Source organism: Eleutherodactylus coqui, chromosome 1, assembly GCF_035609145.1.
Source record: "Eleutherodactylus coqui strain aEleCoq1 chromosome 1, aEleCoq1.hap1, whole genome shotgun sequence".
Classification (NCBI taxonomy): Eukaryota; Metazoa; Chordata; class Amphibia; order Anura; family Eleutherodactylidae; genus Eleutherodactylus; species Eleutherodactylus coqui.
In genome coordinates, this window is record NC_089837.1 from 447123379 (window position 1) to 447137884 (window position 14506).

The 14506-nt window shown below is 44.2% G+C and overlaps 1 protein-coding gene across 2 annotated transcripts; it reads left to right on the top strand.

Moving 5' to 3' along the window:
* The first annotated feature begins 297 nt into the window (after nucleotides 1-297).
* HMGB1 (high mobility group box 1) lies at nucleotides 298-11698 on the top strand. 2 transcript variants are annotated; one of them, XM_066583115.1, is made up of 5 exons: nucleotides 298-404; nucleotides 7299-7460; nucleotides 8993-9138; nucleotides 9274-9448; nucleotides 11013-11698. In XM_066583115.1, the coding sequence occupies exons 2-5, from the start codon at nucleotides 7311-7313 to the stop codon at nucleotides 11172-11174; spliced, it is 633 nt and encodes a 210-aa protein (XP_066439212.1). In that variant the 5' UTR covers nucleotides 298-404; nucleotides 7299-7310; the 3' UTR covers nucleotides 11175-11698. The 2 variants fall into 2 exon arrangements, with proteins under 2 accessions (XP_066439212.1, XP_066439221.1); XM_066583124.1 differs by lacking the exon at nucleotides 298-404 and adding an exon at nucleotides 439-457.
* Nucleotides 11699-14506: the final 2808 nt, after the last annotated feature.

Sequence of the window (14506 nt, forward strand, 5' to 3'; positions counted from 1 at the left end):
AGCAGTCCGCCCGGCAGCACGACATAGCCCCGTCATGTGCAGAAGCCCCCGCTCCGTCGCTGACTACATTGGGTTCTATGGGCTTGCATTGCAAACACTATAACTCAGCCTTACAGCTGCATCCCGCTTCGGCGTCTCACACACTGACGACTATTCGTATTTGCGCGCTGTTTTGCTCTTGGGTGACGTCGCCTAAATCCTGACCAATCCCCGTCGGCCGCTGGTCAGGACAATGGAGGCGAGCCGACCAATGAGGAGAAGGGACGAGTTGGCGGCGGCCAATCAGCGTCGGCCTGAGCTGAGAGTAATGTTACAGATTGGGAAGAGTGTGAAGAGGCTGCGTATCGATCCCGCTTTCTCTCACAGCCATTGCAGTACATTGAGCTCCATAGACACAGCATTGGGTGAGTATTACACGGCACCAAACTGACACAGTGACTGGCAATGTCTATGGAAGGTAAGTATAGTGGACGAGAACGGACGGCTAGTCACCTCCACCCGTATTAATCCGCCTAAAAGACGACAAATAATCCCGGCCCGGTGTGACGGGGGATTAACGTTATAAACATAGGGGGGGAATAAAACGGAATATTTTATTTATTTTTTTTTTGGAGGGGGAGTAATAATCGGTTAGTATAAGTGAGGGGGATACGGGTGACCGGATAGATATTTTTATTATTTACTGCTGGAAGTGTGAGGTGAACTTTTAATAACGCGGGGTGGTAACGGGTGTGAGGATGACGGGCGAAGCACCGGGCATAGAAAACCCTGCGCCGGCCAGCGACCCCCGTCATAAAAGCCCAGGTGGTCGGCTCAATGCAGGGCGTATCGGCAGAAGATGCCGAAATTACCTCAGGATGTGCTGTAACATGGCTGCCTATGGGGAAAACAAGAGAAGAGGGGGGAAATAAGCAGGGTGGCGGCTGTGACAAATGACTAACCCTCCGCCCTGCTTGTGGCGAGGGGGTATAATGGCCCCCCGTCCGCCCAGCCCCGAGCCAGTGAAGGTGGCCCCGTCCCTGCTGCTACTGCTTCTCTATGAGATGGCGGTTGCGAGCCGCACTCTCTCTAACATGGTGGTTTTAATAGCGTGAGGGGGCGCGGGCACGACAACAATAGGGAGAAAGGGCGAGCGCGGCCCCGACGGCGGCGTCAGTGCGAGGAGGCAGTGCGCGCTCCCGCGGCCTGTCAGCCCCGCAGTGTGATGTCTGCGCCGGCACACGGACCAGCGGGCAGCCGGCGCTCACCCCAACGCCCGCACAGGGCCGGGGGCGCGGAGGGAGACGGGCTGGGGGGACTTTCTTTCATCAACAGGCGGCTGTTAGAGCGTGGAAGGAGACACCTGCCGGCGGGCTGCGCGCTGCAAAGTGGCTGCAGGACGGGGCTGCCTTGTAGCGCTGTTAGCGGGTGTGCACACGGGTGGTTGTCGCACAGGACAGGAAACCGTCGGTGTGAATGGGGTCCCGGGCTGGACGCTTTATTTAGGGCTTTTTTTTTCAAATCAGGACCACCGGTTCGATAAAAGGAAAAAAAAAACACTTTTCCTCTCCTTGTGCAGATTCTCATGCGGGACGCACACGGGCGGCACGCGGGGTACAATGTGATCTGCGCATGAGAATGGGCGCAACTCGCACCGCCCGTGTAAATAACGCCCGGAGGCGCACAGCGCTGAAGTAGTCGCACTGGGATTCTAACATACGTCTAATGTATGCATTTTAAAACCTACAAGTACGCATAAAACGGCCGGCCGTGCGATTCTGTACGTCCGTTTGTACAATAAAACTACATTTTTCACAGTAAACTTTTTTTTTTTTAAATAAAGTTTTGAAACGCTTCTTTAAATTTTTTTTTTTAAGGCATTTAATAATAAACATGTACGTTAAATGCGAGGAAACGTACGAGCGCGGGCTTTTGATGGACTCTAAAAAATTTATATATACATTATATTTTTCCCCCGATCCTTTTCGGCCTGCACTCTTTTTCATCCCACAAAAAAAAGGAAAAAGTCGCACACGTAGTGCTGAGGATCCGCCTTTGAACTATATGTGACCCGTTATAGCCTACATGAGGCAATGCCATTTTATACTTTTTTTTTTATAACCCCCCTCCGCAGTTTCTGGAGGTTTACATTGTAGTGTGAACGGCCCCAAAGGGTTGATTCCCATATTGTAGAGACGCTGCGGAATTTTGACCGTGGATTTCGCGCTGCAGTACAGCATAATTGAGGATGGCGTGGGGTCCGGTCTGCGTAGCACCAGAATGTCTTGGATGCAACATGCATACGCCTGTCAGAGTAAGGCTGCCTGACCGCGACCGAGGCGGAATATTGCTAGTGCTATTCTGACCAGGGGGGAGCGCTGACAGGTCTCCGAGATGAGCCTATCTAATAGATGGGCTCAGTGTAAAGAATCGCAGCATGCCGTGATTTAAATCCTGCGAGCGGAGAATCGCTATGATTCTCCGCTCATGGACGCCGATGCTGCGCTTTCCATAGTTGGCCTATGGAAAGCTTTACAGAGCGTGATCCGTGGGCGATTGATCACAAGTGGATCGTCGTCCGTGGACAGGAAGCCTAAGGCTGGGTTCACACAGTGCGGATTCCCGTCGGAAATCTCGCAATCTGGCCGCAGCAAAAACCGCGAGATTTCCTCCGGGAGAACCGCGGCGGCTTTGAAGCGGCGCGGCGGCTTTGAAGCGGCCCGGCCGCTTGCTTTTCCGTTGCGGCCGCAGAGGAATGAAAAAAAGAATGGACATGCATATTCTGAAACCGCGGTCGCCGCAGCCGCGGTTTCAGCCAGATTTACCGCAGCGGATTAGCCGTCCCGTGTGGATAAGGTTTCTGAGAAATCTCGTCCACATGGCTGGCTAATCCCGTGATTAGCGGTCGCGGGCGGTTTTGCCGCGGGCGGATCTGTTGCAGCAAATCCGCCCTGTGTGAACCCAGCCTAAGGCTTTAGAAAAAAATAAAATCAAGGTTTTTCTGATGTGCGGGTACACTGGTGGCTGTAGTGGGGATGACAGGTAATAAGAATACCCCTACCTCTGCCGCGTTGCTTCCCTGCAGCCCTCTGGCCCGGCGAGGTCTCCTTAACAGGTCACATCTGCTTCTAGTGTAGAGTCCCGTGTGACCTCTGTGAGATGCCACCAAACCAGAAGATCCGCTGACCTCTTGGGTCGGATGCCGTGGTGCTGGAGCGAAGAAATGGCGCCGCGGTAAGTAGAACGCCAGCGTACAGTTTTTGGGGAAGGCAACGCACGAGTGTGTTTTATAAAAGCAACCTTTTGGCCTGTGTCACACAGACATGTGCGCAGCGGGTTGCGGTGACTAGAACCCGTTGATTTTAATGGGTTTGTTCACATAAGCGTATTTTGCTAGTGCAAAAAAAAAATTCAGCCTGCTCTATTTTCTTGCAAAATCGCATATATTAGAACTAGTTAACTTAATTGCCAATTTGCGAGTGCAAGAAGTACAGTAAAACACATGCAACGCCCACTGCGCATGTACGCCTGCGCTCCTGGGACACCGACCTGCCGCCAGCCTCACATCCGCAGTGATTGACTTCAGCATCAAAAGAAGAATTCTATATAGTTAAAGCCGCTTTTGGGTAAACTACATGCAATGATAATGCAGACTCGGGGCGGCTTCACGCAGGGAAGAATCTCGCATTATCTCCGAGAGGCACAAAACTTGTGCGAATGTGAGCCCGTTCTTTTGAATGGGGTTATATACATGAGCGGTCCTCGTTCCGGGGCTGGACATGTAATAGACTGCTTCACTCCCATTGAAGTCAGTGGGACCGGTGTCTTCTATTAACGCTTCCGGCTCTGACCGCAATGAGGAGCCAGAAGTATAATAGAAGGTATCGGTCCCATTGATGTAAATGGGAGTGAAGTTGTCTGTTACACTTCCACCCGTCAATACTAAAAGCCTGGAATACCCGTTTAATATGATTGCGCCATTTCACCTATGCCAAAAATATGTATTGTGGGTATAGTTAGATTTATTAGGAATCTACATCAAAAATCATAATACACTGAATGGCCACTGTATTAGAGACACCGGTGCTTTCATGATTGGCGCTTACCTGTATGGAAATGAGACCTGGAGTGCAGCATCAGATCAAGTGATCATGTTCTCCATGGATCACTTAGTGTGAATCCACATCAGAATTGGAGAATCGTGCAATCTGAGCAACTTTGAACGAGGTATGGTCATTGTTGCTAGACAAGCCAGGGCCAGTACCAAAAACAGCCAACCTTGCCGGGTGGTCTTGGTCAAGGGTGTAGCAAGTATACTAAGGGCTCATGTCCACGGGGAAAATATGATTTAGGATCCGCAGCGGATCTGCATCCCATAGGGATGCATTGACCACCCGCGGGTACATAAATACCCGCGGATCGTCAATAAAAGTGATTTTAAAAAAAATGGAGCATGAAAAAATCTGGACCATGCTCCATTTTCATGCGGGTCTCCCGCGGGGACGGCTCCCGCGGGCTTCTATTGAAGCCTATGGAAGCCGTCCGGATCCGCGGGAGACCTAAAATAGGAATTTAAAGCATTTACTCACCCGCAGCGGACCGCGAAGCTCTGCTCTTCCTCACGGCCGCATCTCCCTTGCTTCGGCTCGGCGGATGTGCCCGGCGCATGCGCGCGGCACGTCGACGACGTGCCGGCGACGTGCCGCCGGCGTCAGGAATTCATCCGCCGGCCGAAAATGAAGATCCGGCCGTGAGGAACAGCTGACCTTCCCCGCCCGCGCCGGATAGGTAAATGCTTTTAAATTGCTATTTTCGGCGCTCATGTCCGCGGGGCAGGAGGGACCCGCTGCAGATTCTCCATTGAGAATCTGCAGCGGATCTGATTTTCCCCGTGGACATGAGGCCTAAGATTGGTGAGATCATCAAAGAAATGGGACGGAGGAGGGTGTCAAGAACTGTTCTGATGAGCATGAGGTGCATGTTAAAGCAAATTTCAGCTGACTACAATGCTGGTCTTCCAAGTAATGTGTCCTCATACACAACTCGTTCCTTAGTATGGTTGGGCTATAACGGATGATCAGTTCCAGCACCATTGCTGTGTATGGGAAGCCTAAACACAAGACTCCAGTGGGCAAAAAAAACTCAAAAGTTGGATCAATGCGCAGAGAAAAACATCACCTGGTCAGATGAATCCAGATGTGTGTTGCACCATGCTGACGGGAGGTCAGAAGCAGCATGAACCGATGAACCCTTCTTGTCAGGTGACAACCGTTCAGGCTGAAGTAGGGTATTGGTGTGGGGAATGTTTTCTTGGCACACTTGGGTCCTCGGATGGACGCCATGATGAATTGCTGTGTTTCTGAAGACCAAAGAAGATCCAACACACAACTAGATGGGCATCTCTAATAAAGTACCTATTCCATGTATATAAAAATGTATAGTAAGTAGGCATAAGACACGGCGGCACTAAACAGCACGAAGCTGAAGTCTATCAGATCTGTCTAAATGAACTCTGCATATCATCCAGGCCCGCTTTCAGCTCCTTATCCCATCGCAGCAAATGTAGATCTAGATTATGCTTATAAATGAACCAGTGTACAGTTATTTAGCTATATTTGCATAAAACCCCAATTTTTGTATTATAATGACCAGTTCTACAACAGTCCAATGTAGTTTTTTTTCTCGATTCTTGCTCGGTGTCAGTCAATGATCGCATCCTAGTTTACAATCAGATGCTGAAAACCCTTCATGATAATTCTAGGCCCACGTAGTGATTTTGGCCACAAATGGGATCACGTGTCCAAAATGGCTATGTGGAGCAGCGACATCACTGTCATGGACCTCAGCCGAGTCGCAGCAACATCCGTCACTAGACGTCCAACCTGCATTATGACTTCAAAATTTGCAGTATCCCCTTGTCTACAAATTGGTGCTATGAACAAAAAAAATACAAAGTTTCTAATCAACTATTTCTCACATATCGTTGCTGTTTTTGGATACAGTAACTACTTAATCTGAAGCGTTAATAAATTGCAGTACTGTAGTTTAAATTGTCAGTTCAGCATTAATAGAGGCAGTTTTGGGGGTCATGCATGCAGTTTTCTATTTAGAGTCAAGGATGGGGTCAGAAGCCTTTGGTGATCTCCTAAGACAGGATCTGATCTAAATACACAAAGCTTAAAGCAGCCTTCAGATTAAGGGCTCATGCACAAGGCCGTCCTACGGCTCTGCTGCGTACAAAGACATAATAGGGCTTCAGTAGAGGTAGAAGAGTCCTCCACTGTACCTCCGTATTATTCCAGTGTCGTACTGACATATACAGGGGAATAACTTGTAACCGAACAAGAAGTGTGTATTGCGGCGACTGACTCCACATGTACAGAGGTATTCTAGGCTGCTAGAGGAGAATATGTCCCTAGGGTGAGGCTAAAGTCTCCACACAGATGTGTTTTGCATGTCTGCATAACCGATGTAGCTTACAAAGGGGGAACGGATCAATGTAATGCTGCTGGCAGGGTAGGGGCCACACATCACGTGGACCAGACCTTCAGTGATACGCAAGTTAATCGTGTTGTGAATCCGACTTTCACAAAAGTTCAAGAAGACGGAAAGTGTAGATGATATATACCCTTGGGGTACCCTTCCACGGCTAGCCATGGTCCTGGTGGCCCTTGCCAAGAGCCCCAGAAAGCGCACCCAGTGTATCATGCCGCAGTTCTCCCAACACTATGGCGCCCTGCCACTTTACACATTTGCCATGCAACAGCGGCTGAGGGACAATTCCTAGGAGCGTGACGGTCGGAAGGGACCCGTGGAATGACGCCCCTCCATTTCTATATTTGCGGGATCTGAAATCCACAGTTTATAGGGAGAAAATCCAGAATGCGGCGTCTCAGCCAAGTCTACGAACCGATCACTCCATACATGTTGAACAGTGCAGACTGGGAAGAGGTTTGCCTGTGGCTTGATATGGGGGCGCACACAGATTGAACACATTCTTTAAATGGTATCCTGTAACATTTGTATAGGAATAAATCTGTATGGAGACTTTCAACTCGCCCCATATAAATATTTCTTAAAATATTCTAGAGCCTGTATGTCGGCTCCATAGCCATGGGCATATCGAATCTGAATCGCTGTTTATATGGCTAAATAGTAGTAAGATGCTACTGTTACTCAACTGTATTGGGTTGCAGTTCTGGTAAAACCCAAAATGAAAGCTAAAATACAAAGCTTGGTTCCCCGTGTATGCACAAACCCATAGACTCTAGAAATGATTACATGGAGGTTTATAAGGCTCTAAATTTCTTTTCTTACAGAACTTTGTTAAGATGGGGAAAGGTGATCCTAAGAAGCCCAGAGGAAAGATGTCCTCCTATGCTTACTTTGTGCAGACGTGCAGAGAAGAGCACAAGAAAAAACATCCTGATGCATCTGTAAACTTTGCAGAATTCTCTAAGAAGTGCTCAGAACGGTGGAAGGTAAATACATCCATGATGATGATGGGAGTCTGGGTAACGGTCTTCCTCCACTTTTAGGTACAAATGAATGTCCAAGCTGCATGCCACAGCACAGTGCAAGTCGTCATCTAGAGGCTTTCATGTTATTCCTCAAAGACCCGTCCATAACCATAGCAGCTCAAATACTATTGTGTTAGAGGCTATTTTTGTCATACCATGTTCCTCCTGTGTGAAGATAACATAAGGTACAGTAGGAAAATCTTCAGTAGAAGTCTCATCAGTACATTGGCCTGTGGTCATGTGTTCCTCCTTTTTGTACATTTCACAAAAACAATATGGCTTATTTTTGAGTAAGTTGATAAGTATAGCAAAAGTTTTTCCTAAAGGGAGGTCCTGCATACATTTCACAAAAACAATATGGCTTATTTTTGAGTAAGTTGATAAATATAGCAAAAGTTTTTCCTAAAGGGAGGTCCTGCATAGGTTGCACTCCCTTCCCAGCTGAGCATGAATGTGTTCTCAATGGGGGAAGTGTAATAATCTGCTACCAGACACCTCCCTTTCCCCTGATTATCCGCCGCTAGGTAGAGTTCGGATATCCCCATACACAATAGATGGCTGGCCAGTCCTAACAAAAATTTTAAGTTTTGCAACCTACATTTAATGTGCGTGCCACCTTTTTTGGTGTAGATAAGTGTCAGAATCCCCATGTAATGTAGATTTTGGTGCAGATTTCACTTCCTCATTTTAAGAAGTCAAATCTGCACCATAAATTGATTTACAATCTACAACGCAGGTCAATTTACGCTGATTTTTATCTTTTTTTTTTTTTTAGCAAAATATGAATAGGATTTCACAAAATCCCTTTCACTTTGCTGCAAATGTTACATGCTGCAGATTGTTTGCAGGCAATTGCGCTGTGGAAAATCTGCCACGTGTGAACATATACCCTTAAGGGTGACTACCCAGTAGCGTTTGCGAATTTTCAGCTTTTTTTTTTTTTTCCCCAGGTGTCTATGGGACTTTCTAATGTTAAAAACGCATCGCGGCAAAAAAAACCCCGCAATTTACCGCCAAATCACGATTTTAACATTAACAAGTCCCATAGACCCCTGGAGAAAAAAACCCACTGTGGATTTCGTAGTGAAAAAGAACTGTAGGGGGTAGTCAGCCTAAAGGGGTTGTCATCAGACACAACTTCTTTTAGAATGTGGGATTCCGAACAAATGGTTGATCACTCCTAGTCCTGCTCTTGGCATTCCCAGAAAATAGCTGATTTGCTGGGGAAGCTGCAGCTAGTCGGTCCCTTTTCCTGCATCAGTAGGAAAATACAAGTAACACAAGTGTAGTACAAAGTGTACCTGAACGGGGGCGGCTATTACAGCGCATCTCTCTTCCGGCTATAGCAGAGGGACCATGCTTTATGATGTTCATATGCCCTAACAGGACACGCAGTACACAGTTGTCCAATTGGCAAATCCTATTCCCTTTTAAGTAAGTGTTAAAGTGTACAATTTGTTTTTAACAGGGGTCATTATTTTATTTCTCCATAGACTATGTCTGCTAAAGAGAAAGGAAAGTTTGAAGATATGGCGAAAGCAGACAAAGTCCGCTATGAAAGTGAAATGAAATCTTATATACCACCTAAAGGAGAAACAAAGAAGAAATTTAAGGATCCAAATGCACCAAAGAGACCACCGTAAGTAAATAACTTCTAGCTTCAAAAGAGGGGGAAAGAGTCTTCCAAGGATAACTGCATTACCGGTAGTTACATTCTTTTTCCTACAATGGGGCTAGTATGAACATTTACACATCATATTTTTGTTTTATACAGATCGGCTTTCTTCTTGTTCTGCTCTGATTTCCGTCCTAAAATCAAGGGAGAGCACCCAGGTCTGACCATTGGAGATGTTGCAAAGAAACTAGGAGAGATGTGGAATAACACTTCATCAGAAGACAAGGTGCCTTACGAAAAGAAAGCTGCCAAACTGAAGGAAAAGTACAAGAAGGTAGTTTTCCATCTCTACCACAAGAATTGTGAACAATACTAATATGAACTTGGCTATGTTAGTCACATGACTTATTTTTCATTGTTTGTGATGGTCTCCCCAAACTCACGTTTAGCTTAGAGCTCTATGGCGGCACAGTGTCTCCTTCAAGTCAGTGTAATGTTGGAACGCTTTGTGGTAGAAAACAGAAAGTGACTTTGCAGCCACTGCTGAATATATGACAGATGTCAGATTTTTTTTTTACTTTTTGTGATAACTGGCTGCTTGCCATAAACAAACAGCGCAGCCCCCAATGTTAATGCCCCACAATTTAAGTCGTAGGAAGTGTCAGGATTTGTTGGGATCCATTTGAAGCGAATCGGTCATAGCTACCATGGCCCCATTTGGAAAAGAAGACTTCAATGTGAATGGAACCTAAGGATAGCATAGTCTAAGGTGCTATAAATCTATATGAATGTAAGTCAATAAGCAGATTCTACAGTAGTCTCCTACCTTCCCATGCTACCTCTACCCTTTCTTTGTTCTGATCAGGTACTGGATGGGGAAAAAAGTTTTCGTGGCCTATGTGATGAAAGCCTTCTCTAATCATCATAACCCTGATATGTTATGTTGATGTGAAATTATTTTACAGATTTACTTTTTTTTTGTCATTTTATATTTTACAATACTTTTATCATTAGAAGTAACTTTATTTTATTTAATTTAGAGCATTGCTCACTATTGCTTTATGCAGAAGGTGGCACAGTGAAACTTTACTTCAATAGCTCAGTTACTCAAGGATCTTACTTCTGCATTAAATACATACAATATATACACTGTAATATATATTTGTGTACCAGAAGAAGCATGGATATGTAATGTGGTTGTTTAGATACCGCGTTCAGCAGGTCTCTGAACTTCAGGATTTTCCAGTCATCAATAGTTGATCAGTTTGGGTCCATGGCTCGGGATCCCAACCGATCAGCTGATGATCCTGCCTGCTGTCAGTGCATTGAGTCCAAACAGTCATCCATGGTCAGAGCTAGAAGTGTAATATACAGCTTCAATTCCACTGAAATCAATGAGGAGACGGAAGTGTAATTCAAGGCATCACTCCCATTGATTTCAGTGGGAGTGAAGCTGTCTATTATACTTCCGGCCCCGCTGTGCTCAGTGAGCCTGAAAATCAGCCGATCGGCAGAGATTCCGAGTGACTGACCCCTGCCAATCAACTATTGATGACCTATCCAGAAGATAAGTCCTCAATAGTAAAAGCCCGAAATAGCCCCATAAAATATAATTTTCTTTTATCGGAAATGTAATTACATTGGCCAAAGTGGGTCTAGAAATGTGTGTACACTGTGACCATAATATGTAAAGATCTAATATATAGGCCTTAGAAGTGGTGGGAAAATCCATTGCTTTCTTAGGAATGAAAGGGTTTCATGCGCTCACTTTACCTGCTTAGCTTTACTAAAAATCTGTTCACACTTAATTTTTCTTTTTTTTTTGTAAAAGAATTAACATTTGCATCTTGGGATGTTGCTATCCGAATTAAATGCATTTCTTTTTAATGTTTTATCAGGATATGACCTCATATCGATCAAAAGGCAAACCAGAGGCAGCAAAAAAGGCACCTGCTAAGCCTGAAAAAAGCAAGAAAGCAGAGGATGATGATGACGAAGATGATGAAGAAGAGGAAGATGAGGAAGACGAAGAAGAGGAAGAGGAGGATGATGATGAATGAGCAATCTCCATGAGCGTTTTTGGTTTTTTGGTTTTTATTTTGTCTATATAGCATTTAACCCCCCCTGTACACAGCTCACTCATTTTTAAAGACAAAAAAAACAAAAAAAAAAAACAAATCGAATATAAGAATGTGTAAGATTTGTTTTTAAACTGTACAGTGTCCTTTATTTTCTTTATTTTTTCTGTATAGTTAACACACTACCAGCTGTGTCTTTAGACTTCCCTGTCTTTTTTTTTTTTGTTTTTTGTTATTCCTCTTTTGTGGTTTTCAATGGCCACTAACCTTGCCTGGTACAGGATGGGGTTTGTAAATTGGCATGGAAATTTGAGCAGGTTCATGTTGTGCACAGCACAGACTAGTTATATGGGGATGTAGATCTTTTCATCTTCAGTTGTCTAGCATCATAATTGTTGTTCTGTTTAACTGAATACCACTCTGTAATTGCATAAAAAGGAAAAAAAAGTTGCAAATGTTTTGTTGACATTCTGATTGCTTCTAAGTAAATACAATTTTTTTTATTACTTGTTGGTGTTTTCTTTGAATTTCACTTAAGGTATATTCAGCACTTGACACCCCATAAGCATACAGGAAATATTACTGATAGCCTGTTTGGGTAAATGACGCGATTTGAAATGCAATTGATTATAAAAATGAGTAATTATTCTTCGTAGAATGGCATGACTTTCTTTATTTGCAAGTTTTTAGTAAAATTCAGACCTATAAGTTGATCACACAGGACACCTCTGGGATGTTTATATTGTGCCTTATGTTACATAGAACACAAGCTAGATGTGTGATTCTATAGGGAGTGGGCCATTTTCAGGCCACTATTTAGGAAACGGTCAAGCCAAGAAATTACTCCTTAGGAACTCTTAAAAAGTTTTCAAAGAATAGTAACAAATGTAATGTGTTTTTTGTTTTTTTTGGATATTCCTTTGGATATTTTGTTATCTGATGCTTGAAATATCTTTTTATATGGAACAACTATGATTTGGTTTCTTTTTTTTATCATAGCGGGGCATTGGTTGGGCAGTACTAATGGCAAAACTCAGGATTCTACTTGCCTCAAAACGGGGGTGTAAGAAACATACACAAACACTAGTAGCTTTGGTTCACACAGATTACCTACCCTCTGCTGACCATATACTGTAATTTTCTTACAGTAAGCTACGTAGACTTGTCCGTGAGACTGCCTTCCAGTTTGATTAGCCTAGAGCGAATAGAGACTTATCTTTTCACTAAAAGAGAACTGCTTATCTACTATAAGCACCATTCACTAAGGTATGGTGCTTTTAGTTTAGGTGACGTTGAGTACGAAGAGCCTCTTTTTCATACCCACCCGGGCCGTTGTTCCTGCAATGTTGACGCATGCACAGCAAACATGACTCGTGTCAGAAGGCTCTGCGCCAGCACTCCCTCCGGGTACTTTCACACTGGGTATTTTGGGCACTTAAGCACCCGACCGTCTTCCCAGTGATGATCGTTCAGTGAAAGGAGGCTTAGCGGTTTAAATATCACTTCTAGCCGCCCGCCTCCATTCACAGTAAATAGACAGTTGTTCATAGATGTTTACACAGACGAATTGTCATTTGATTCTTATGCCTGCACAAACTGAATACAATTCTTTTCGCCTACTGTTCGTTGTGCAGTCGCTGGCAGCATTTACACTGAACGATTATCATGCAGATTTGCACAATCCAGCAAGAATCTGAACAATAATAGTTCTGCGTTAAAGGTCCCATAGAGATGAATGGCAATGCACGTGCGCACTCTAGAAGAGTCAAGCTTGCTGTGCACACTGACTTTGGGGAACAATAGAGGAATGGGGGAGTATGAAAACAGGCTCCCTGGACACCACGTCACTTAGTCTATAAGTACCATAGCTTACTTTATGTTGCTTATAGCTGATGACAGGTTCCATTTAAAGGGGGTTTCCCATTACTTAAAATTGCCTCACAACCACTCTGTCCCTCCTATTTGCTGCTAACCAGGACTTGTGACTGCTGCAGCCAATCGCTGGCCACAGCACTTATCTCCTATAGCCAGTGATAGGCTGCAGTAGTCACATGTCCTAATGGGCAGCACCCAGGAAGAACTGTGTGCTTGCGAAACAATTTTAAGTCCTGGAAAAACCCCTTTAAGGACCCCCCCTTTTTCGTATCCTTTTATATCTGCATTTTAAGCAGGTATCATGTACTTGTCAATGACAACATATTGGAAGACGTGCAAAAGTACACCATGTCATTTATTGGTTAACGTTTACAATTTTTAAAACAAGGAAAATGGAGGGAGAATTAAAAAAATATATACTGCCATAGCTTTTTAGGATTTATTTATGCCCTACAACATGTGGTATGAATTGTGTTAATCTTACCTACTGGTCAGTTTTCATTATGGCTGTCATCAAATGTATGTGGTGTGTGAATTCTGATTTGGATACCAATAGTTCCAACAAAAGAAGATAAGAGAAAGGGAGAGAATCAAGAATCCAGAAAATATGTTAACAGAGGGGAGATGGTATATTGCAAATTAAAATATTAGTTTGGCAATAATAAAAATTAGATTTTAGGACAAGCTATATTTGACAATATTCTGAAACTACTGGATGATCTTGTAAGTACTGAAGAGAATTTTGACTAAAGACTGAATTTAGAGAGTTGCACCATATATCCTTAAATTCCTATTTTGTATCTGTTTTCTCTCAGAAAGTAGATGTAACATCAACTGATCTCTGTGCTATTGCTGAACCACTCGCCATAATCTTTGAAAATTCCTGGGCAACAGGAGAAGTCCCAGATGATTGGAAAAGGGCAAATGTTGTCCCTATCTTCAAAAAAGGGAAGAAGGTGGATCCAGGAAACAACAGGCCTGTGAGCCTGACTTCTATACCGGGAAAGATCTTTGAACAAATTATTAAACAGCATGTATGCAAGTACTTGGATAAAAAATAGAGTAATTAACCAGAGCCAGCATGAGTTTGTAACAAACACGTCAGACCAGACAAATTAATTTCCTTTTATGACAGAATCTCCGACTGGGCTGATCAGGAAAATGCGGTAGATATAGTATATCTTGAGTTCAGTAAAGCATTTGACCAAGTATCTCATACCATACCTATTGAAAAAATGATTAAATATGGGATTGACAAGGCAACTGTTAGGTGGATTCACAACTGCTTGAGTGATCGTACTCGGAGTGGTCATAAATAGCTGCACATCCAAGTGGAAGAATGTATCGAGTGAGGTACCACAAGGCTCTGTCTTAAGCCCAGTGTTGTTCAACATTTTTATAAATGATCTGGAGGAGGGAATTCATGGAAAACTGATCAA

Excerpts from the sequence above, each read along its gene's own strand:
- HMGB1 (XM_066583115.1), top strand. The coding sequence starts at position 7,311 with ATGGGGAAAGGTGATCCTAAGAAGCCCAGAGGAAAGATGTCCTCCTAT. Across the intron at positions 7,461-8,992 it reads AGTGCTCAGAACGGTGGAAG|ACTATGTCTGCTAAAGAGAA; the intron begins GTAAATACATCC and ends ATTTCTCCATAG. Across the intron at positions 9,139-9,273 it reads AATGCACCAAAGAGACCACC|ATCGGCTTTCTTCTTGTTCT; the intron begins GTAAGTAAATAA and ends TGTTTTATACAG.